General features: G+C 57.2%; 1 protein-coding gene across 1 annotated transcript in view; it reads right to left on the bottom strand.

Moving 5' to 3' along the window:
• Positions 1 to 22,675, bottom strand: part of PTPN23 (protein tyrosine phosphatase non-receptor type 23) — a 41,968-nt gene that overhangs the window by 1,834 nt on the left and 17,459 nt on the right. The window contains 23 exon segments of the mRNA XM_038390221.2: positions 62 to 175; positions 328 to 466; positions 936 to 1,040; positions 1,485 to 1,669; positions 2,641 to 3,285; positions 3,287 to 5,018; positions 5,565 to 5,744; positions 6,385 to 6,536; positions 6,942 to 7,096; positions 8,139 to 8,447; positions 8,782 to 8,927; positions 9,936 to 10,001; positions 10,601 to 10,715; positions 11,185 to 11,264; positions 11,778 to 11,836; positions 13,365 to 13,421; positions 14,306 to 14,353; positions 14,632 to 14,763; positions 16,147 to 16,227; positions 17,775 to 17,906; positions 18,853 to 18,902; positions 20,587 to 20,663; positions 22,439 to 22,566. Of these exon segments, the coding sequence (XP_038246149.1) occupies positions 62 to 175; positions 328 to 466; positions 936 to 1,040; positions 1,485 to 1,669; positions 2,641 to 3,285; positions 3,287 to 5,018; positions 5,565 to 5,744; positions 6,385 to 6,536; positions 6,942 to 7,096; positions 8,139 to 8,447; positions 8,782 to 8,927; positions 9,936 to 10,001; positions 10,601 to 10,715; positions 11,185 to 11,264; positions 11,778 to 11,836; positions 13,365 to 13,421; positions 14,306 to 14,353; positions 14,632 to 14,763; positions 16,147 to 16,227; positions 17,775 to 17,906; positions 18,853 to 18,902; positions 20,587 to 20,663; positions 22,439 to 22,566 (4,887 nt within the window).

The following is a 22,675-nucleotide window of genomic DNA, read 5'->3' as shown; positions in this document are numbered from 1 at the left end:
CCTGCGGGGGGTCGTCTCCAGAGCCCCGCTCTGCCCACCGCCTAGGAGCGCAGGTACACACCTTCTGGGCGGCACTGCTGGGGGGTTTGCTGGGGGCCGGCGTGGTGACCCCGTGTCTCTGCAGCACCTGCTCGGCATGCTTGAGGACAGCTTCATAGCAGAACTTGAGATGCAGCTGGAAGAGAAGCAGCCGGCGAAGTCCCTTGAGCCAAAAGCTGGCGAAGGACGTGCCCAGGTGCCAGGAACGGCCAGAGCCGACTCGGCCCTTCGAAGTACATCAGGGCATTTGCCTGCTGCCTGGGCCCCCACCTCCCCCCAGCTCGTTACCTTCTCCTGCAGCATGTGCTTTCTCTGCTGTCGCATCCTCTTCACCAGCTGGGCCAGGTCGGGGATGCTGTTCCCGGCCTCCACCTCCTGCATTGCTGCATACATCAGGCAGAAGGCGCCGGTGCGCCCCACCCCAGAGCTGGTGGGAAGAGAGTGCCCAGGGGGCATCACCAGGGAACCCTGCCAAAGCCTGGGCGAGCAGGGGAACAGGAAGTCCCTGGCCCCTTACCCAGCACTGCATTGTAGGTAGTGTCCCTTCTCCCCACGGGCCAGACCCTGGGCTGGGGGCTCGGGGTATCCTCTGCCACGCACAGCAGGGCTGCAGTCTAGCTTGGGAACTCCTGGGGAAAGGGCCAGCCCTGCAGTCTCCCAGCAATGCGCTGGCTTTCTACGCTGGGCTGCTCTGGCCCAGGAGGGAGGTTTGCTCCAAATGGGCAGGACGCCCACCCTGCTCCGATGCCCCGGCAAGAAGGGAGCCGCCTGTTGGGGGAGACCCGGTGCCCGCATGGGCCGCTGCTTTGGGCCTTACACTGGGCCCTGACAGCTGCAGCGATTGGCTCCCTAGCTCGGGCTGAGCGGCGGACCTGGCCCCGGGAGGGCTGCCTTACCTGCAGTGCACCACGATGGGGGTGTGCAGGGGGCGCTGGTGCAGGTAGTGCCCGTGTACTTCCTGGATGAACCGCAGCAGGTTCCCCTTGCTGTCGGGCAGGCCCCTGCAGGAGGAAGGGAGGAGCTGCTGGCGAGTGGGCAAGGACCTGCCGTGCCCAGTGCCAGAACCTGGCCCGCCAAGCCATGCAGGGGAGGGTTTCTACCCCCATCCTGGGAGGTGCCACGCTCCTCCCAGTGGCACAGGACCTGATTTTCCCTCTCCCCCAGGGGCCTGGTAGGGCATATGGTGCCGCTAGTGAGGAGATCTCCCTCAATGCCACCCCACAGGGCCCTGGGGGGCACCAGCTGGGCTCCCAAGGCTCCACAGCCAGGCTGGGAGGGAACAGAAGCTCTGCCCCAAGAGAGCACCTGCAGCCCAGCCCCCCGCGATGGGAAGTTCTGATCCAGTCAGCTGGGTTATTCCCCCAGCACAAGTGTACCAGGAGCCCCCAGGGCCTTGCCCCCCTTCTCCAGCCCCCCAGACAGGTCCCCCGCCCCGCGGCACATACAGTTCAGGCCAGGCCGTGAACTGCAGGTGGATGACGGTGCGCTTCAGGCTCTGGTCGCGGAACTGGAGAGTGATCATCCTCTCCACGTGCGTCGGGGCGACCTTCAGGCTGGTGAGGATCAAGGTGATGGGGCCCTGTATCATGGGCTGGCCCCGCTCCGGCGGGAAGTACCGCACCACCTTCTGCTGCGGGGCGAGAGACCGGGCTCAGCACACAGCGAACAGAGCCCAGGAGCACAACACAAAGAGTGGAGCCCCCCCCAGCCCAGAGCCACTGGCCCTGCCCCCCCCCCCCCCAGCCCAGAACACAACTCCAGGGCCATCCTGCCCCAGGCTCCGGGGCACAGACCAACAAATTGCTCAGAGGAACTGGCAGCCTTGGGGCCCTGGCCAAGTTCCTCTCCCCGGTGTCACCGGCTGCCTTCCCAAACCCTCCCCTGCCACACAGGGTCACGGACACAGTATCCTTCATCTCCTGGCCCAAGTCTAGTCTAGTGATGCGGTGGGTTGTTCCGCACCATCATATTCCATGCAGAGGTGGCTGCATTTCAGGGCCAGGTACCATCATCCCGGCACACACCACTTGGGACAGAAAATGCCAGGTATATGTTACTTACCCCAATAGCTGTGGATGGTACAGTCCTGGGGGGCTCTAGCTTGGCTGGGTGGATCAGCAACCCAGCGCTGTCTCCTGAACACAGGCGATGTCTCCCACCCCGTCTCCCGTGACCCGTCAAGCCCCTGCTGGCATTGTCATCGTCATCTTCAAGGCAACGCAGAGTGCCCACCAGCAGGCTCCATGCCAACACCCAGCCAGAACTGGCCAGGAGCTCAGCTTTCGAGTGAGACCATCCCCACCCTGGCTGGCCGGAAGGCCCTCCAGAAGTCATCAAACCCACCCCACCATGCTGAGGCAGGACCAAGTAAACTTGGACCATTCCTGCCGGAGACCCACCACCTCCCTGGGAAGCCTGATCCAGAGCGTAACGACCCTGTTCGTTCAAAAGCTTTCCTTAAGACCCAGCCTACTGCTCCCTTGTCTCAAGCAAGTGGGCACAGAGAACTATTGATCACCGTCCACTTTACCCCTCCTGCCCCCCTTCACAGAAGCTGCCAGCTGAGAAAGTCCTGCCCTGAGGAGCTCCTGGAGATCCTACCTTCTCTATTTCCTGCTCTGAGACCAGCATGACTATGAGGGAGACCTTCTGCTCGTAGATCATCAGCCAAAAGTCAGAGGCCGTCCCCACCAACGGGGCCTGGGTGGCGATGATGGTGGGGCAGTAGGAGGACAGGTCCTCCACCTTGCTGGCGTTGATGTAGTCGTCCTTGCCCGACTGCAGAACGATGCGGTTCTTGTCATAGGGCATGATGTCCTGGTGGCGGTTTTTCATGGAGTAGCAGCGGGCGATGGCAATGGACAGCTGCCGGGCATCCCTTTCCTGGGCATCCTGGAGCTCCTTCCAGATGCTGTCCAGCTCGGGGACGCTCCCGGGGACAGGCCTCTCCAGACTGGCCACCACGCCCCGGAACCGATCCAGCTCAGAAAGCAGCCTCATGATATGCTCGGGCTTCTCGTACGGGTCGTTCTCAATTAGCTGAACGGCCTTGGGTTTTTGCCCCTCCTTGGCATCTGCCTTGGTGGGCTGCAGCAGCGGCTGGTTCACTGCCGTCTTGGAGCCCCCGTGCTGGCTCTCGGGGCTTGAAGACAGGAGATCGTCTGTGGAAGAGCTCTGCCGGTGGAACTGGACCTCAGCAGGGCACTGTGCCAGCGGGACCGTGCCGGGGGTGAGCGAGGGGGGGGGGTCGCTGTGGCAGGGAAGGGGCACCGGGCACGGAGGAAGGCAAGATGGCTGGAGGCTGGATAGCTAGGGATGGCTGGGGGGACGGTGCCGGTGAAGGGATGGCAGGACCCGGGACGATAACGCCGCCTTGCATCTGGCTCAGAGCGGGACTGGGGGAAGATGGGACATGGTGAGGGCCGGACTGACTCGAAGATGGGGGCTGGGGACCAGCCAGTGGCATGGCGGAGCCAGGCGGCAACTGGGTTGTAGGGGGCCCCGGATGGCAGGCAGAAGGGGCAGGACAGTAGGGCAGTGCAGAGACCACTTGAGCTGAGGAGCCGGCTGGCATGGGCTGCATGCCTGCCAGCGAGGGGTGAGGGTGGAGCTGCTGCGCCGGGGCCAGCATAGCGGCTGGGAGGCTCTGAGCCCGTGGGGGAGGCCCACAGGGCATAGCTGCAGGGAAGGGGTGAGGGGGGTTGTCCTGAGAAGGAAGCGGGTAGAGCTGTGTTCTCAGCTGGCCATGGATCTGGGCAGGGCTGGGAGGCTGGGGAGAAACGTGGGCTAGCCCCGAATGCTGGCCAGGGAACTGGGCCGAGAACTGGGCCTGCGGCTGGTACACGGGCAGCGGCTGGACCCGGGCCTGAGGCAGGTACTGCTGCTGGGGGAAGCTCAGAGGGGGCGGCCCCGCTGGGAATGGGGGCTGGGGCTGCTGGCCGAATGGCTGGACACTGCCTTGGGCGTAGGGGAACTGGGCGGGCGGGCCGAGGAAGCCACCCTGAGGAGGGAGCCCTGGCGGCTGGCTGGTGAGCTGCGGGGGCATGTGCCCGCCCACGGCCCTGGGCGCGGTGTAGCTGGAAATCGGCGCCTGGATGCTGTCGACAGTTGTGGTGGCCGGGCGGACCCCAAGGGGGTGAGGAGGGCCGTCGCTGCCTCCTGGGGCCTGGCCACTGAACCGGGGGGGCTGGGGTGGGCCCATGGCTGTGGGGAGGCCGCCTGGCAGAGCCCCACAGGAGGAGACAGGCTGCCCCATCCTGTAGGTGGCATTGGGGGTGATAGGAGCTGGAGCAGAGCCAGGCAAGGGCACATGCTGGGGGGAGGATCTCTGGGGAGGCACCTGGGGGCCTGCATAGCCGGGCTGAATGGGGGCAGGGGCAGGGCTGGGGTGCCCAGGGCCTCTCCTCAGGGTGCCAGCTGGGTAGAGCTGAGGGCTGGGTGATGGGGCAGAACTTGGAGGCCTGTGGGGCTGTATCGCCTGGGATGGCAGCACAGGGGGCCCGCTGTAGGTCTGCGGGGGGAAAGGGCCTTGCAGAGGGCTCCCAGGGGCACCTTGTGGGGGGGTCGCCAGCCTGCCAGGGAAGTAGTGTCCTGGCAGAGGGGCCGAAGCACTGAACTGAGCAGGGTTAAAGGGAATGCCTGGCTGGGCTGCCATTGGCCGCTGTAGCGGAGCATTGGCTGTCCGGGCGCCGGCCGGGAAAGCCTCCGGGCCTGGGGGCCTCATGCCACCGCTGCTGAAGGCCGGGTTGATGGAGAAGGCAGCCATGGCGTCCGCAGGCAGCCTGGTGAGATGCGCTGCCAGCACGTCAGGGGGCAAGCTCCGGAGCTCTTCCGGCAGGTCGGCCAGAGAGAGGGAGCCCAGCTGCTGCAGGTCTGCCCCGTCCAGGCCGGCTGCGAGGTCCAGGTCCCGCTCAGAGGCCTTCTTCTGCAGGGCCGGTTTGGGAGCAGTGGGCCTTGGAGGCGGCTTCTTCTTCATTTCTCTGCCAAAGCAAGAGCAGGCACGTGATGAAAACCCGGCGCCGGTGCCTTGAACGGAGAGGCTGTGCGCTCCCTCACCCACCAGCCCAGCTCTAAGTGTCAGAGTCATGGGCGCTGGCAGAAGGTGCCTCCAGCCTCTCCTGCAGGGACCCCCCTGTGGGAACGGGGAGGGGAGAGGGGTTTGGGCTCTATTGCTGAGTCAGCCAGCAGCAGTGGTGGATTCTGTGCCCTTGACACCCAGCTACAACCCTAAGGGATGGGCTGAGGCATCCACCCCGCAAGTCCGATTTCATCCCCAGGCCCCGTCGTGTCACTGTTAAGGGCTCTCTTGTGCCACTCGGTCTCTGCACCGCTCCTAGTCAACCTCCCATGCTAGGGAACTTGGGGGAGCCTGAAAGAAACACCCCAACATTCGGGTTCTCAGCTCTACGGCATGCCCAGCCCCCCCACAGAGAAGCATGAACTTGGCGAACGAGCTGACCACTGCAGACGCAAGGAGTAGCAGAACCCACCCCCCAAGGTGGGCCGGACCTGGGGCAGTGACCTACCTTTCCAGGACCTGCTGCCGGCTTGCTTCAGATGCTTGGCAGGCCGCTTGGGCCTTCTCCAGGAGCTTGGCCGCTTTGCTCTCCAGATCTGCATAGAAATCTTTCCCCTCCTGAGATTTCTTCATCAGGTCTTCGTAGGCTTCATAGGAGGCCACCAGTGTCTGCAGCGTGGTGTTCCACCTGGGAGAGTCAATGCAGGGTATGCATGGGGGGGCGATATTAACAGAGCAGTCCTGGGAACCTGGGTAATTGCGGGGGCGGGGCATGAGAGCAAGGCTCACTGGCCTCTATGCGCCCCACCCCTGGAGTTGGTTTGTTTACCCCCCAGCCATGGCACCGGCCCATTCCAATCAGGGACCTGGCCCATGGGGGGCCCAGGATCTCCTCTCCTCCACTGACAGCCCCGGGGGACCACCCCTCTGGTTTATAGCTGAACCAGTCTCAAAGCAGACAAACACTAGGGCCTGCTGGGGGGCAGCCTATGGGCGCCCTGGGGTTAGCGCCATGGGGCATGGCAGGCAAAGTCAGCAGCAACCACCACGGGCCCAGCTGGGATGTGGATCTCTGCACAAGAAAAGTGGAGGGGCAGGCGAGGGCCTGCAGACCCCACCCCTCTCATCGCGGCAGCCAAGAGGTGCTAGCGCACAGAGAGCGAGCGGCTGGCTTCAGGCTGGCTGGGGGGCATTCCACACCGGAGAGCAGGAGATGGCAGACCCCTCGTTTTACACAGCACAGGCCAGCGCTGCGTGCTAGGAGCGGACTCTGCTTCAGCGACCGCCACTGCCCCCTGCAGGCGACGCCATGCTCCCTGCCCACTCACTTGTGCTCCACCTCGGCCAGGACCTTCCGCACCGCCGCATACTTGACATTGGCATCCGTCAAGGCCTTCAGGACGTTCTCCTGGGCCGCCAGGTTCTGCTCCAGGTACACCTTGATCTGGTCGTACTTCTTCAGCTGCTCTTCGAAGAGCTTCTGTCAGGGGCGAGAGGAACGCGCTAGGGTCAGAGGGAGAGCCGGGCTGCAACGCAAGGCTGGGGGGCTCAGCGGGAAGGGCTGGGGCCGACTGACAGTGGCAGGAAGAGGCCGTGATAGAAGCATGATACCTAGCAGGGCGGAGCAAGGCCCTTTGTAGGACTGGGGGGCACCACAGACGCTACCATCAGCTCTGACCAGAGATACTAGCGCACTAGGAGTGCGGAGAGCAGCGGAAATGGCCCAGGAGATCACTCCTCTCCAGAGGGGATGTGTCCACGGCCAGCAGGCAGGGACAGGGAGGATCAGCAAGTGGCGGGGGGGGTTTGAAGTCTGTTTGGAACGTAATAGGCTCGGCTCAGTCCCAGGTGAGGCAGCAGCTCGGCACTCGGCTCCGAGCCTCACCCTCATCTCCGAGCGGTCGGTCGTCACTAAGGAGGTGGTGATGTCGTCCTTCTGGATCATCTCACGGAGCTGCTGCTCCAAGGACATCCGCTGGTCCTTCATCTCCTGCACTTTGGACAGGATCCGCTTCAAGTTCTGCAGCACCTGCTTGTCGTCTGCGGGAGGAAGGAGAAAGCCACCACCACCTGGGGGCACTCCCCAAGCCGCTGAGGAGCCTGCTCTGTACAGGCTCCATACTGCGGTCACCCGGCTCACCTAGCTACAGCCACCCCCTGGGAAAATGATCCCTCGGACAGGCAGGTACCACTCCTGTTGGTGCCAGTGGAACCTGGCCCCCTGCTTCAGGGTCCAGAAGCCAAGCAGGCCTCCTGCCTCCTACAGTCCCCCAGGAAGTCTCCAGCTGAAATTCAAAGGACTGGCGATGGAGAGGCACCACCGAACCCAGCCCACTCACCCAGCCCTGCAGCAAGACAGGACGAGCAAGCTGCTGGTGTCAGATCGGACTCCGCCCCGGGGAGCAGATCCGGGGTCTCAGCCAGAGCGAGGGTGTGACATTAGCTGGAGGCATTCTGCCCTTTACACTCCACCCGTCACCCACAGCTCCGATCCTCACACGCCAGGACCTGCAGCAAAGCTTTGCCCTGTCACTATTAATCTAAGCCATGCAGCAGGCAGCACGCTCGGCAGCGCTGATTGGCCAGTTAATACTAGGCCCCTGCAACCATTTAGCTCTGCCCGAGTTGCCTAGAGGTTCTTGCAGCCCTGCAAGTCTCAGCTCTCTCTCTAGCCACCCAGGAGTTGGGGGAGGGGGGTGTCCGAGCTCTGGAACACAGACAGACAGAGCCTCAGTAGGTCAGAAATTTCACCTGGAGTCTAGACCCAACCTGCCTCCTGATCCAGCCTGTGTCCCCATCACTAGCTCTTCATCTGACCCCACAGGCTGGGAACCAGCAGAGCACTGCAGAGGGACCCAGCTGGAGCCCAAAGCATGGGAGGGACAAGGCCAGGAGGGAAGGCACTGGCTTGGGGCCCACAGCAGGAGCAGATTAATTCTTCTGGGGCAGCGAGAGTCAGGGAAGACCAAGGAAAGATCTCAGCATTAATGCCTCCAGGCCAGCGAGCCGGTGCAGCTCAGCCCTAGCCAGAGCTCTCCAAGGGAGGGGCGAGGCTCAGGGTGCCATGGCGCTGGGTGCTCACCTTCCGTCAGGGCCGGCGCGGGCAAAGCAGTCCGCACCTGCTCCAAGGGCCCGCTCAGCAGTCGCAGGTTGCTGATGTGCAGGTTCATGGCTTTGTGCAACTCTGTGTTGGTGAAGCTGGCCTTCTCGTGCACCTCCATGTACTTGGCCCACTCTTTGCTGACCTCAGCCAGCCCCGGAGAAGGGCTAGGAGGAGAACCTGGCTTGCCAAGCAGCTCCTGCAGCTTCTGGTCCTGCAGCTCGTCGTCATCCAGGAGGTCCCTGATCTCCTTCAGAGAGGCCTCCACATCGGTGAAGACTCCTGAAAGCACTGGAGGGACAGAGACCCAGAGGCATTAGGACACTGGAGGTGTTTCCAGTGAGGCTGGACAAGGCCCCTGAGCACGACTGGAGACCAAGCCGGCTCCACCTGGGGTGCCGTGCTCGGGCACGTGCAGCGAATGGTCTCGTTTGTCCCAGTGAAATTAGCAAACTTCACCAGCATACCAGGGGAGGCAGAGGCAGAGACAGGAGGCAGCTTGTCAATCAGGTGCAGAGAATAGAGCCCAGGAGTCAGATCCCCAGCCCCCAGGGAGACCCCTTTGCCATGACTCACTGGCCTTTCCTCCGTTGGATTCCCCCAGACACAAGCCATCGGATCTTACCCTGCATGGACTGAACCAGGTTCTTCACTGTGTCTGGCCGCACACTGAGTGCAGCGCATTTCTCCATCAGGATGGGGGGGATGTGGTTGTACATTTCCAGGTTATCCACCGTCTCAGGGTCCAGCTGCATGGAGTCCATGAACTGGCTGCAGACAGAAAGGAGAGCCCTCTGAGCAGCGGGAGAACCCTTCCCAGACTCAGCCCCACCATCCCTGGGGATGGGAGCATTTGCAGACGCTGGAGCCAGTTTCTTGGAAGTGGGATCATGGTTCTCAGAAATGAGAAACAGGAAGGATCCCAAAGGGCTTTACAGAACGCACACCCATGGTCACCTCCGCCAGCATGGAAATGCAGCCACCTCTGGGGAGGAGCACAACAGCACACACCGCACGACACAGTTCAGGACAGGAAGGGAAGGGAAGCACCTCACAGACAAATAAAACTTCAGGGTTCAGAGTAGCAGCCGTGTTAGTCTGTATTCGCAAAAAGATCAGGAGGACTTGTGGCACCTTAGAGACTAACAAATTTATTTGAGCATAAGCTTTCGTGAGCTACAGCTCACTTCATCGGATGCATCCTGTAGCTCACGAAAGCTTATGCTCAAATAAATTTGTTAGTCTCTAAGGTGCCACAAGTCCTCCTGTTCTTTTTGCGAAAACCTCAGGGTGAATCCAGGGAGGCAAAATGTAATAACCTAAATTGGAACTGGGCCTGAACCCAGGGTTAATACCCCAGCTATTAGGAATGGGCCATGGGAACTGTGGGGTCCACCAGTGCCTTGGTTTCCAGATCTTCCCAAAGGAGAGCTCCAGCAGCACAGCACCCTCTAGGGCAGTGGCTCAGCACTGACTCAGGAAAAGGCAGCATGTACCGAGTTGCCTGCCCCATTTCCTTCAGTGCCTTGGGTCACCCTTGGAGACCTGCTGTCCCACCACGCCAGGTCAGGGGGAGGTACCATTGCTGAGAGGTGACCTCGCACTGGGCCATGGCTGAAGGGAGCAGAGCTCACTTCCCATCAGCTGGGATGGGGAAACGCAGAACAGCGATGCAATGGGGGACCCCCGCACTGTCGGGTGTGCACTGGCCAGGGACCAACTCCATCCACACCAGTGAGGAATACCCCACACGCTAGCGCAGTCTCAGAGCACACATACTCCAGGACGTCATTCTTGGCCTCGATCTTCGCCATCACTTCTCTCAGCAGCTTGGCCTTCTCCTCACTAGGACAGACGAGAGAAAACCCCTCAGCACCCAGACCAACCAAGGTACTTACAATCACTGGGCCCTGTGCTGGGTACCCTGTTCAGGACTCGAACCTTCCTTAGGCACTCCAGGAGCAGGCTGAGCCGGCCCTACGGCTAGCCAGGGGCCAGCACTGCCCTGTTCCAGCAGCTCCTGGAGAGCCCGGCTGAAAGAAGCGAGCAGACGAGACCCGAGGAAAAAACACTCAGGACTGGAGACACTGGAAGGGCCCTTTCAGGCAGACACAGGCACAGCCGAGTGTCCCGTTTCGGCCGCTCACCTACAAGGTGCTGGGGACCCAGGCCCTGGTGGGGAGAGGGTGGGGGGTTCTGATTGTTTGGGGAGGTCTCTGGTGAGCCTCCTGCAGTTCCCATTCACCTTGGCATGCTGAGTGCCAGACGCGTCCTCATCAGAGCCACAAGTCCCTGCTCGAGAGAGATCGCCACTTTTCTGGCAGGGAATCACTGGACCCAGCTTCCTGGCCCCCGAAGCAGGATCCGCACCCTCCCATTACTGAGCGCACAGACGCCCGGGGCTGCCTCGGGAAGTATTTGCTATGGAGATCCCCTTCACTCACCTGTACAGCGAAGATGCCTCATGGGCGGCCATTGGCACCAGCTTGGCAAAGATATCCGGGCCTGTGACAGCTGGGTCAGTGGGGTTGACGGGAAGGGCCTTCACCAGGGTGGCACCTGGGTATAGAGAAGAACAGCCTGACACCAATGCCTGCGAATTATTCAAGGGCACAGGATTTCCCTTCATGCCCAAGGCTGTTTTTCGGGCTGCACCTACCACCAAACGCAGATCAAAGTAACCCACAGCTGTTCGCCTCCAGCAGGTGCTATGGAGACCCTGGGAGCAGGAAGTCCCTGGCGTGAGCGGCATCAGTGGTGCTAAGGGGTTGGAGATTGGTATCAAACCCGCCTGTGCTACTGGGGCAGCCTGTTCTCATCGCTGCCCATTACCGAGATACCTGTGCAAAGCGCGAAGTGCTTCCCTTTCAGAGTGGCTTCTTCCCCATTCTCTGATCACCACCCCCTCACTCCAGCCCAAAGCCCAGACTGCGCGGGGCTGAAGCTTTATGCACCAACCATGGGTTTGCAGAGCTGTGGGCAGCAGCAGAGGGATGGACATGCCTGGGTTTGGCCTGCCCTGCCTTACCTTTCACTGACTGCAGGGTGTCCAGTGCAGGGACAGCTTCATGATAGATGAAGTCATTGTCCTTCTTGGCCGAATTGTACCTACAAACAATTGAAGTGTAAGTCCAGGGAGGGGAAAGGTGGACCGGCTGGGACTCAAGGAGTGAGCTTGCTGGGTTAGGTGGGCAGGAGCCTCACGAGGAGTGTTTTGTTGCCCACCGGATGCCCTCAGAAGACACCATCAGCCATCTCTATTCTACAGGCTGATCCTCACCTGCCATTCACTGGGTACAACCCCACCCAGTTCCTTCTGGGGAAGGACGAACCACATGTGACAGACATTAGCTAGTCACTGAACGTGCTACTCACAGCACTGAGATGCTACAGTGTGGACAACATGAGAAGACCCTGTACAGATCTACACTCACTAGCAGCACATGTGAATTTGGCCCTATATACGAAGACCCTACACAGAGAAGGGCCTGTGCCAAAGCTCCCCACAGCAAGTGGCAACAGTTGGGGGAGGGGGGGGGAAGAGATTCAGCAAAGAGGTTTGACCCCAGAGAGCCTAGAGACAGACTCTAGTCCCAGAAGCAATTCCGGTTGCAGACTCACTTTCCCCCGATCACATCCAGGGTGAATCGCAGGGCTTCCTGCACCGTTTCAGGCTGACCCTAGAAGAGGCAAAAAACATGAGTTAACACAGCCAGTCCTGCCACGCCACACAGTAACACCCTGAGCTGCCCTTTTGAATGCTGCATCCTGCTGCCCTCCACACACCAAACCGTGATCTGAAGGCAGAAGTAGCCTGGCAGCCCCTCACCGCCTCCCCATTTCCCCCATCCTACTTCCAGAATGAGCAGCCGGCGGAGATGAAAGGAGCAGTGAACAGCTCAGAGCTGCAGTTGCAGGCTCCCTGCAGACTCTGGCAGGCACCAGCCCTTGGGTGCATTCTGCAGGCTGACTTGTTATTCACAACGGACAGCTGGGATTCGGAGCACCATAAACACAAAGCGTATCGCTCCTGTGCCAAACTTGCATTCCATGGCCCAAAGGGAGTTTTACCCCTGACTTTGGTGGGGGCAGAGACAGGCCAATGCCGAGAGCTTTTCAACGGCCTCTCCAGGCCTCTGTGCAACAGAAACACCACCTACTTCTTGTCTGCATCACGTGATGTAAATGGGCCAAATTCACCAGCTGGGCAGCGGGTTCAAGACACTGTAGTAAAATCATGAATGACTCCGCCCCTCCCTCCCGGGGCCGTAGAACACGTCTGGAGTCAGTACTACAGTGAGTGGGGTCAGACGCAACCTCCAGTAGAAACTTAGGGCTTCACAGTATGGACCAGGGCTGTGTTAAACCAACAAGTTCCTTCTTTGCAATGGAGGATGTCAGTTAAGCCCCACCCTCCCCCCATGGTCCGAAATGTGAGAGGCACGTAGGCTGCCAGGGGCCAGGGAAGGAGAGGACACCTGGTTGAAGATCCAGAATGGGCTTTACTCAGTCTTAGTGCAAGAGCCAAAAGCCCCATTAGACCTAGAAACCAGGAGGCACCAGTCTTAGGTCTCAGCAATCACAAATCCCCAGGGCAGGAGACAGACCCCCTGTTGTACTGGAAAAGCAGGACCCTGAGCTTTCCAATGGCAGAGGATTCATTTCAAACCCTGGATGACTAAGGCAGGCTTTAAAAAAGTCACATCATTCTGATTACCACCGCCCGCACAAATTCTCACCTATTCTAGTGATCAGTCTTCTTGGTGCCAAGAGATAGGCTACGTGGAACCTGGTACCAGGATGTCTTTCTCCCTAATAGTGCACAACTGCTCCCTATCGTCAAGCAACGGGGCTTCCGCCACCTCCCTTGGGAAGTTCTTCCACAGAGCTGGTGCTTGGAAAGTTTCCTTGAGAGCTGCTGAAGCCAGAAACCAATGCTTTGCACCATCTGAAAGCTAGCAAGCCCTGCTCCAATGGCACAGAGCAGATGTCTCCTTCTGAAAGTGCATAAGGCTGCTACAATCTTTGGAGAAAGCGAGCAACCAACTGTGCACTATCAGCACTCTCAAAAACTGTATTTTGAGCCCAGAGTAGCGACTGGAAAGAGCTCACAATGCACTGCTAGACATTTAGGCCCAAAACCGCGCCGAGGACCGATTAGGGGCTTTTTAAAAGGCAATCAGTATCATGGACAAGAAAGCGGCTTACCTTTGCCAGTTTGATAGCTTCATTGAGTTTATCCAGAGCACTCTGGAAGTAGACAACCTGCAGAGAAAGCAGAGATAAGTTCTGCCAAACTCCTCTACAAGCTGGGAAGAAGTCACAAGAGTACACACACTTGCTGTGCCATATGCAGCCAAATAGGCCAGCGAACCCTGTGTAAAGATACCTAGGACAATCCAACGCCATTAAATACAGCAGGGACTTCTAAGAAGAAGGAGCAAATTAATAGCACAATCAAGCAACCCAGATGAAGGTACTCTGCCCATGAGACATCCATGGGTCATTTTCTAGAGAAGGGAGGTACATGAGAAATGCAGTGCCACACACAGCCACTTCAGCAATCCAGCTATTGCCATCACACGCTGCGGTTCTTCCAGCCCAGGTTCCAGAGCAGGTGTTCCCACGAGCAGACGAGTGTCACATCCTGCATTTGAGATCTCTGGAGGTGCCTGCACTGCACCCAATGGGAATCACATGGAAAATGGCAATCATGCAAATGTGGATTCTCTTCTGAGAACAGGGTCGGAAAGTCACATCCACCGGTATATACAAGCTTTCAGGCTCAACTCTGCCACTGCTGGGGGACAGCTCCCTCCATGGGCAGCACACCTGCGTGGAGTTTTAGAACAAAAGAACAAGCCTAGCTGGAAATTTACACAGTAACAAGAAAGATGGTGCCCGAGTTCATGTGGGGTACGGGAGGCTGATCAGCTATTTGCCTCATGGATTGGTGCAGAAACAGCAGGGGCTTCCAAGTTACAGTTTAATAGACACCAAAGCTTTCAATGTGTCCTCTGCATCATGGACAGTTGAGTTCCCCCAATGTAGCCCAACCCTTCAAAGGGTTAAAGGTCAAGCCCACGCGAGATGGAACTTGGTTTACAGCTGGATTGCAGGAGTATTAACCAACCCGAAGTTTTACTTACTCGTTCTCCAAACTTCTGCTGCTCCTCAGCCTGTTTTCCCATATGCAACTGCAAAGAAACACAACCGCTGATGGCAGAGGTCCTCACTCGGGGAAGGGCTCAAGAGAAACTGACTGAAGCCCTACAAAGCCAGCCAGGGGACTCTCTACAGGAGACTGAATTTCGTCAGTCTCCAGGTACACGCAGGAACTCCACGCCCATGGTGACCATCACCTCCTGGCGGGTTTAAGCAGCCACAGCCACCCACAAGTGGAGGGATGCAAGGCTGTTCCTCTGGGGCAGCCAGGGTGGAACTCCCAATGCACAGCCTCGTTATTCCCACTTACATGAGCGATAGCAGCAAAATAGTAGATCTTCATCTGCACCAGCTTCTTCCAGTCCTTCTGAATCTTCCCCAGCAGTGAGGCTGTGTCCGAGTTCTCCAAAGCCCGGCAGGCCTCTTTGTAATAGTCCACTACCTACATGGAGAGAGACGGTCAAGAGGTATCTCAGGGTGGAGTCTCAGCATCAGAATCCCAAAAGGAAGCCCTAGTGCCAGTTAAGAACATAAGAACAGCCAGACTGGGTCAGGCCAAAGGTCCATCTAGCCCAGTGTCCTGTCTTCTGACAGTGGCCAGTGCCAGGTGCCCCAGAGGAAATGAACAGAACATGTCATCTCAAGTGATCCATCCCATCGCTCATTCCCAGCTTCTGGCAAACAGAGGCTAGGGACACCATCCCTGCCCAGCCTGGCTAATAGCCATTTGTGGACCTATCCTCCATGAACTTCTCTAGTTCTTTTTTGAACCCTGTTATGGTCTTGGCCTTCACAACATCCCCCAGCAAGGAGTTCCACAGGTTGACTGTACGTTGTGTGAAAAAATGTTTGTTTTAAACCTGCTACCTATTAATTTCATTTGGTGACCCCTAGTTCTTGTGTAATGAGAAGGAGTAAACACCACTTTATTTACTTTCTCCACATCAGTCATGATTTTATACATCTCTATCATATCCCCCCTTTTTTCCCCAAGATGAAAAGTCCCAGTCTTATTACTCTCTCCTCATACAGAAGCCGTTCCAGACCCCTCATCATTTTGTTGCCCTTTTCTGAACCTTTTCCAATTCTAATATATCTTTTTTGATATGGGGCGACCCCATCTGCAAGCAGTATTCAAGATGAGGGCATACCATGCATTTATATAGAGGCAATATGATATTTTCCTGCCTAATTATCTATCCCTTTCTTAATGATTTCCAACATTGTTTGCTTTTTTGACTGCTACTGCACATTGAGTGGATGTTTTCAGACAACTATCCATAAGGACTCCAAGGTCTCTCTCTAGAGTGGTAACAGCTCATTTAGACCCCATCACTTTATATGTATGTTTGGGATGTTTTCCAACGTGCGTTCCTTTGCAGGAAGCAACGGCAGGCTGGAGTTCTGGCTGCCACACAGCGCCCAGGTATTTCAACTTACAGGGCTCTCCCTCGGCCGCAGGAAGGCCTGAGCCAGCGTCCTCATTCGGACTAGATCGTGTCAAGTTCAGACACTGACTAACTCAAATGATTTGACTTTTAAAGGCTTGGTCTTTAAACCGTTACTCGCTTGCCCTCATGCTCTAGCAGAGAGCTAATGTCCCCCACTCTGCCACCCGCACAGCCATGACTGTGTATAGGGATTTCCTTCTCTGCTTGCAAACCACCTCAGCTGGTTCCCGGGTTTCAGAGATTCCCATGGAGTTATTCTTGTACGTGGCAGGGCAGCAGGAGGGGATCCGTCTCAATCATGGTTCTGGTGCCCACAGAGCGTAGTGCAGCAGAGAGAAAGGCGCTGGAGCAGCAGAGCTCCCCGGGTTACTCACCTGGGCGCTGATCCTGGCCACGAGGAAACTCTTCCTGTTGTCCAGCATCGACTTCTCCAAAAGACACTCCTGAGCTTGACCCTTCCAGGAAAAACGATGGAGACACTCAGCTCTCCCCAGGGCTCCGCATTCCTGGGCTCCTCAAAGTCACCCTGACCAAACTCATCCAGCCCCAAAGGAGTCACTCAGTAGTGGCTCCAGTCTACCATGCTAGAGAGGCTGATACAGACCAGCTACAATGCAAAACAAAGCCGAAGGAGCCAGAACAGCTCATGGGACTAGCCACGCATAGAAAGCCTCTCCCCTCCATTGCCACTTCAAAGCCAGCACATCCGTGGGAACCCTAAGTCACTGTGAAGTGAGCGCACGGATTCACCCCACCGCCGCATTGGAGGGCTCAGGCCAAGCACGGACTGAATGGCCTTGGAGACCGATCTCCCCCTAACTTCCAGGGGCGACCCTAGGACTGAGGTACATTGGTGGGCCCACTTAGGGGACAGGGCTGCACTGGCTCTGGAGATCAGAGCTGAAAAACGTAGGTCAGCCCCTGCCAGCGCAGGGCTCTGTCTGCTCAATCCCTAGGGCTGTCAATCAAGTCAAACACTTCCACCATCACTTTCCCCTAGCTAAAGTGAGCTGGCCATGGAGGCTGGACTTCACCTACGCTCAGCTTAGCCCCAGTACAGTGGCAGTGCGGCTGAGCCAATAAAACCACCTCATTTGGAGAGTCAAAATCCAAACCCTTCCTCCCTTTCAAGGCCAAAGTGCTGACCACACAATGGTTATCAGTCTGACGCCTCCCAGAGCTGCACATGAGAATGGATAAAGCAAAGAGCATGCAAGCGGCAGGCGCCATTATAATGGGATCCCCTGATGCAAATCAACCAGGTCAGCTTCCTTCGCACCCACCTCTACCTTTCTCCTCTACAGGGAGGATGGCAACGTCAAGGTATTTCCACCTGCTCTGTCAATAGCCCCACCCCCGACCCCTTGGAAACTGGAACCAACTTGTTTCCTTACCACGTTTTATTCTTCCCGATTTGACATTTAGAACTCCCTTTACTGTTCAGGCCATTAGGCTCGAGAGCTCAGTATCCCAGCCCGACAGACTGGGGACTGGCCACTTTCTGAGGAAAGCGAGCAGACCCCACAATGCATGCAGCCACCCGTGCAACTCTGCGGATGGAGAAGAAAATATTCCCCTTGTCCCTGGCGGGTGGGGGGGGGGGGGGGAGAACAGGGAAAATCAGCTTATGTCCTGGAGCCGGACTCGCGATTCCTCCCCTACATCAGCACTTTGAGATCTCTCCTGAACAAGGACAGACACCGGAAGCCTCTCTTGGCCACTTTTTGCAGACAATTTCCCTCTAAGCAGACAGCAGGCTTACAATCTGTACGTTCCAAAGTACTGGGACAACTCCGTCTTTATCCAGCTCTGTCCAAGGGTGGCTCCCACTCCAACTAGCCTTTGAAAAATGAGACAATGCCAGGCCCAATACCGAGCGTGTCTCCTTCTCCCTTCGCCTTGTCAGCTTTGGTGAGATCCCTTTAAATGAACTGCATCTAACGAGCCCAGCTACTGGATCCCAGCACGAATGGTGAGCAGCAAAGCCAGTGCCCACCCTTACCAGCATGAGGTTGATGTTGAGGTTAAGGATCTGGTGACTCATGTCCACGCTGTATGAGTGAGGGAAGTGATCCCGCAGGTAGGTGAAAGCCCCGGCCGCACACTGGAAATGGGTGCAGGAAACCTTCATGCCCTGGCCAGGGCCGCCGCAGAGGAAGAAGAAACACATAAGGCTCTAATGCACCCAAGCTAAAGCAGAGGGCGCTGCACAGAAGCCATCCTGCCTTGATTACCGAAATTTACCAACAGCTGAGAGATGCAGCAGGATTTCTTTTAATTACCTTTTGCCTTCACAAAACCCCAAATGTTACCATCTTAAGGGGAGTTAAACCTTCTCCTGCCCCAGTTATCCAGGCTTTCATCACCCGGAGACTGGATGACCATGATGCTCTACACGGGATGAGCCCATGAGACCACTCAGATGAGAGGGTGCCAAAAGCACCTATTGCGCATTACAGGCAGAAGCACGTTACCCCCTTGCTCTGGCTGCCATCGGGTTGCCAGACAGGGCTGGTGCTGATTTTCAGCTGTGAATTCCTACATGGCTTGGGAGCTGGTCAGCAGAGGGACTCTCTTCCCAGGTGATGCTTCCATGAACCAGGTCAGCTGGGAACTCCCCAGGTTGGGAGAGGAGGGAGCGGGTGGCAGGACTGTCCAGGAGGGGTCCTTGCCATCAGGGCATGTGGTCAGGCCCATCTTTTCTGGGCAGCTGCTCGGAGGGTGGGGAGGTTCTGTTATTGGCTGGAGGGAAGACTGCATGTGGGGTTACATTGGGGTGTTAAATTATATCCAGGTGCCCAGAGCTTGCTGCAGGCACTGCTATAGTTATAGAAACCTGTACACAATGTAAAAAAAAAATCTTGTATTCATTCCTCTCCCCCAGTCCCGGGAATCCCAGCACCTGGCACGAGCAACACAAAAATCTTCAGACCGTAGAGCAATTTTTGAAGGGGTCGTGGACCTGTAAATGTGACCAGTCCCCACCAGAGATTAACTATCGCCGACCTCTGTGCTCTCATCTGTTTGGAAGAGACCACCCATGATAAAGGGGGGAACCACGAAGTGTTTAGCATCTTTACCTCCTCGGAGACTCTCTTGTCCATGGCGCCCAGCATCGAATGCAATGCCCCTGTTGGGAACAGGAAGCTCAGATCAGGCCATTGGCGCATTCCTACAGCATTAAAGTCCCTCTGCCAGTCTGTGACTGACAGCTACATTTACACTGCACATTTTGTTCCAAAGGCTCCCGAGCCACATAAAACATACAAGTAATACCGATCAGTTCAGCTACTGAGAAGCAGCCACTTCTGGGGTGGAGCGCTGCAACCATGCACAGCACCATAAAACAGTTCAGAACAGGAAATGAAGATTTTCCCCTGCAGTTACAAGGGCTATGGCAATTTGGGGAAGCAGGAACATCCACCTGGAGCTGGGCTTTGTCACGAACACCTGGGGCTACCTTTCTTACTCTTGCACCAGGGCTCTAAAACCCAGTGATCCGGATCTCTGTTGTATGTCTCATGGTAAAATCAGCACCCCAACCGCCACCCTGGAGCATTGGATCCGCACTGACTCAGAGGAAAGAGTGCCCAGCACGTGACTCCATTCTCCATCTTCTCTGGCTCAGCCTCAGTTTGAGCTCCAAGCTGAGGCTCTGGCTCGAAGCCTAAGGGGCCAGACTCAACCTTGATTTAAGCTAGTGCTAGTCTAGCAACTTTAAAGAGCCAATCTATCCACTAGTACAGACCCCTTTAACGATGCATCTACACCAGCCGTTCTCAAACTTTAGCAACCCGAGAACCCCCATTTTGATTTACGTTTTTTCGCAGACACCCAAGCCCCCTGCTCAGCCCCAGATCCCGCCCCACTTCACCCCATCCCCCCAGGCCCTACCTCCTGCCCCTCCTCTTCCCTGCCTCTTTCCACCCCCTCCCCGAGCATGCCCTGTCCCCGCTTCTTCCTCTACCTCTCACATGCTGCTAAACAGCTGTTCCCATAGCGTGCAGGAGGCACTGGGAGGGAGGGGGACCCCCAGGGGTCTGCGGAGCCCAGTTTGAGACATGCTGACCTATACCATTTTAATCCTTGCTCATTCTGATAGTTGATAGCTCACTGAACTAAACTACATCTATTTACATGAGGGATAAACCGGTTTAAGTACAACCAGCTGGGTTTGCACTAGCTGAATTGGATCAATTTCAAACTGATTTAATTAAACAGGTGCAACTTTTCTCCTAGACAAGGCCTGGATTGGCCTGCGGGGGAGGGTGATGCATAGTAATGCTCTGGCTTGTCGTTCATCGATCAGAATGACAGGGAAGAGCCCTTCGGAGCTGACCCTGAAGATCAGCCTCACCCGCAGCGTGGGCACCGGCAGATGCCTGGACTGAAGCCTCACTTGAGGGTCTCGTGCCTGGCACACACAACACAGCCAGGGTTCAGATCTGGCTGGTGTCTTCGTGGCCAGGAGAATCTTCCAGAGCCAAGGAAACAGTGGCTCAATTGTCCTCAGTGACCACAGTAACACTTCAAGACGTCATGGGTCTTCTCTCCCAAGGCCCAGCACTTCCAGCTGCGGGCAGCTTCATGCCGACCGTCACCACTGGCTGCGGGCAGATCGGCTGAATGCCCCTGCAGCTGTCACCCCTCCCCCCAATTGAACAGCAGGACCAGGCTGGATGATGGACTCTGTGGAGGAGAGAATGAGGGCTAGCCAGGGAGGAGGGCATTTCTCTGGTGCCAAGCAAACCCCAGGGCACTCTGGGCAACACACATTGCCAAGCCAAGCCAGCAGCTGGGCTCCAGGGCCTTACCGAGGTTATAGAGGATACACGCCTGCTCATACTTGATGTCCTCGTGGGTAACTGCCTTGCCAGAGAAGATCTCCGTCCTGTGAACGGAGAAGCCCAGGGTTAGCCCCTGCACTAGTGAGCTAGCGAGATGGCCAGATGCACAGCCCGCAGTCATGTTTCCAGGGAAGGTAGATGGCTAACAACTAATGGCTCAGAGCAGGCAGGGGTGATCCAAATGATTTAGACTCACTTTCTTATCTAGCTGGCATAGAGTCCACTCCTAATCGAGTGGGAGATGGGAAGTTGCTAGGTACATAAACCAGCAAGCCCCTGGAATGTTTGAGTGGTGCCAGGCCCCAGTCGTCTTAGCCTACTAGGGAAGTGTTATCTAGTGGTTAGGAGGAGGGGCTGGCATCAGATCTCATCCAAAGCAGGGTCAGGCACATGGGTGGGAGACCTCCAAGGAGCACAGCCGGGAAAGATGTCACTTGTTCAGTAAGCAGCACTCCTCCCTGTTAGGGGGCACTTTACCGATGGCACTGTCATGTTTCAGTCCTGCCCACCTGTGGGCATTAGATTTGCCATGGCACTCCGGAAGGGGACAGCCTGATCTCACACGCACCAAAAGCAAGTTCATGCTGTTTGAACGTGTTTTCAGTTTTACACGCCAAAGCCAAGGCTGAATTTTGACATGAGGGGCTCTACTAACTGGGGTGTCCCTTGGCTGAGACGAGCGACCGATCTCCCTCCCCTGGCTTGGCCATGCCTTTGAACACCAGGCAGGGACGGAGAACACGTGCTGCTCTGTCCAGGAAGGCATGTTTCTACACATCAACGGAGAGCAGCCAGCAAGCAGCCCCAAGGGCTGAAATTCACTCTCGAGCCACAAGCCCCAAAGCCCAGCCTCCACCACTGCCGCCAGGTGGTGTAAAACCATCCCTCTTGGTCATTCCTGTGCCCCCCCCAGGGCCATCACTGCACCCTAACGCACTGAAATCCCAGCTGCGGCAGGAAGTGCAATCACTGGCTGAAAGGTGCTATAAAAAACTCTCAGTTACTACACTGCACTTCTAATAGCTTCTTCCATCCCAGGCTCTCCCAGTACTCTACAAACCTCCACTAATCCTCATATCTCCAGGGAGGGAAATACTCTTCTCCCCAGCTTACAGTATTAGATCTCTCTCCAGAGCCAGAGATGTGCATGGCCTTTGATAGAGAGACTAGAGACATGGCTCTGCCTGCAGGGCGTTCCAGGCAGGGTCAGAACAGAGGCACGCTGCTGGGCGAGATCACACTGGGCGCAGGGGAAGGACACAGTGAGGCTGGCGGAGCTTGGTCTGGGTTTGTTCCATTGTACAGATCATTGGGAAGATTGGCAGAGGGAGGGAGGCTGGATGCAGGATCAAGGAGGAGATTTCTAGAGAGGGGGCTGCAGAAAGGGGCACTGGCAGAGCACAGGGACACGAGAGGAGATGTAGGTGGGGTAGAGCTCAGCAGTATGTGAGCCAGTGGAGGAACTGGGTCAGGGCAGAGGAAGGGGGGGATATGCCTTCAGTCCATCCAGAACAACACAGCTGGCAGTTTACAAGAGTAGGACATCACAGGAGTCTAGGCAGGAGATTACCAGGCCAAGGAAGCTGCCCACCTGGATGGGGAAATTAAGGCAAGAGACGAAGCCAGGTAGTACAGTGAGTCCACAGGTGAGCCCCAGCTTCAGCTCCTCTGCTCCTGATGCTCAAAGAATCTCCCAATGGATCACAGCCAAGCCCCCAGCGTCAGCCGAGGGTGCCCTGGCAGGGGTAGATAGCTGGATGCGGAGAAACCTGCTCCCTCCCCTGCCGCCACACAAACCCCACCAAACCGATGTGCTTACCATGTGATGGGAACAGCCGCCTCGTGCTCCGGGCCCATGGGGACGCGGCTCTGCAGGTAGTGAAGCTGGCCGAAGTACTTCCGCAGGATACTGCAACCCTCGAAGTCCCTGGGCACGCTCACGGCGTTCTGGAAGAGGAGAGAGGAAGGAGCAGTGCTTCAAGGCAACAGGCAGTGCCACGCTTACAGATAAAGGCCAGGGCTGTATTTGGCTGGCAGCGAAATCCACTTACCTGAT

This window comes from Dermochelys coriacea, chromosome 2 (genome assembly GCF_009764565.3).
Source record: "Dermochelys coriacea isolate rDerCor1 chromosome 2, rDerCor1.pri.v4, whole genome shotgun sequence".
In the NCBI taxonomy this organism is placed as follows: Eukaryota; Metazoa; Chordata; order Testudines; family Dermochelyidae; genus Dermochelys; species Dermochelys coriacea.
This window is presented reverse-complemented; position numbering and strand designations above follow the sequence as displayed.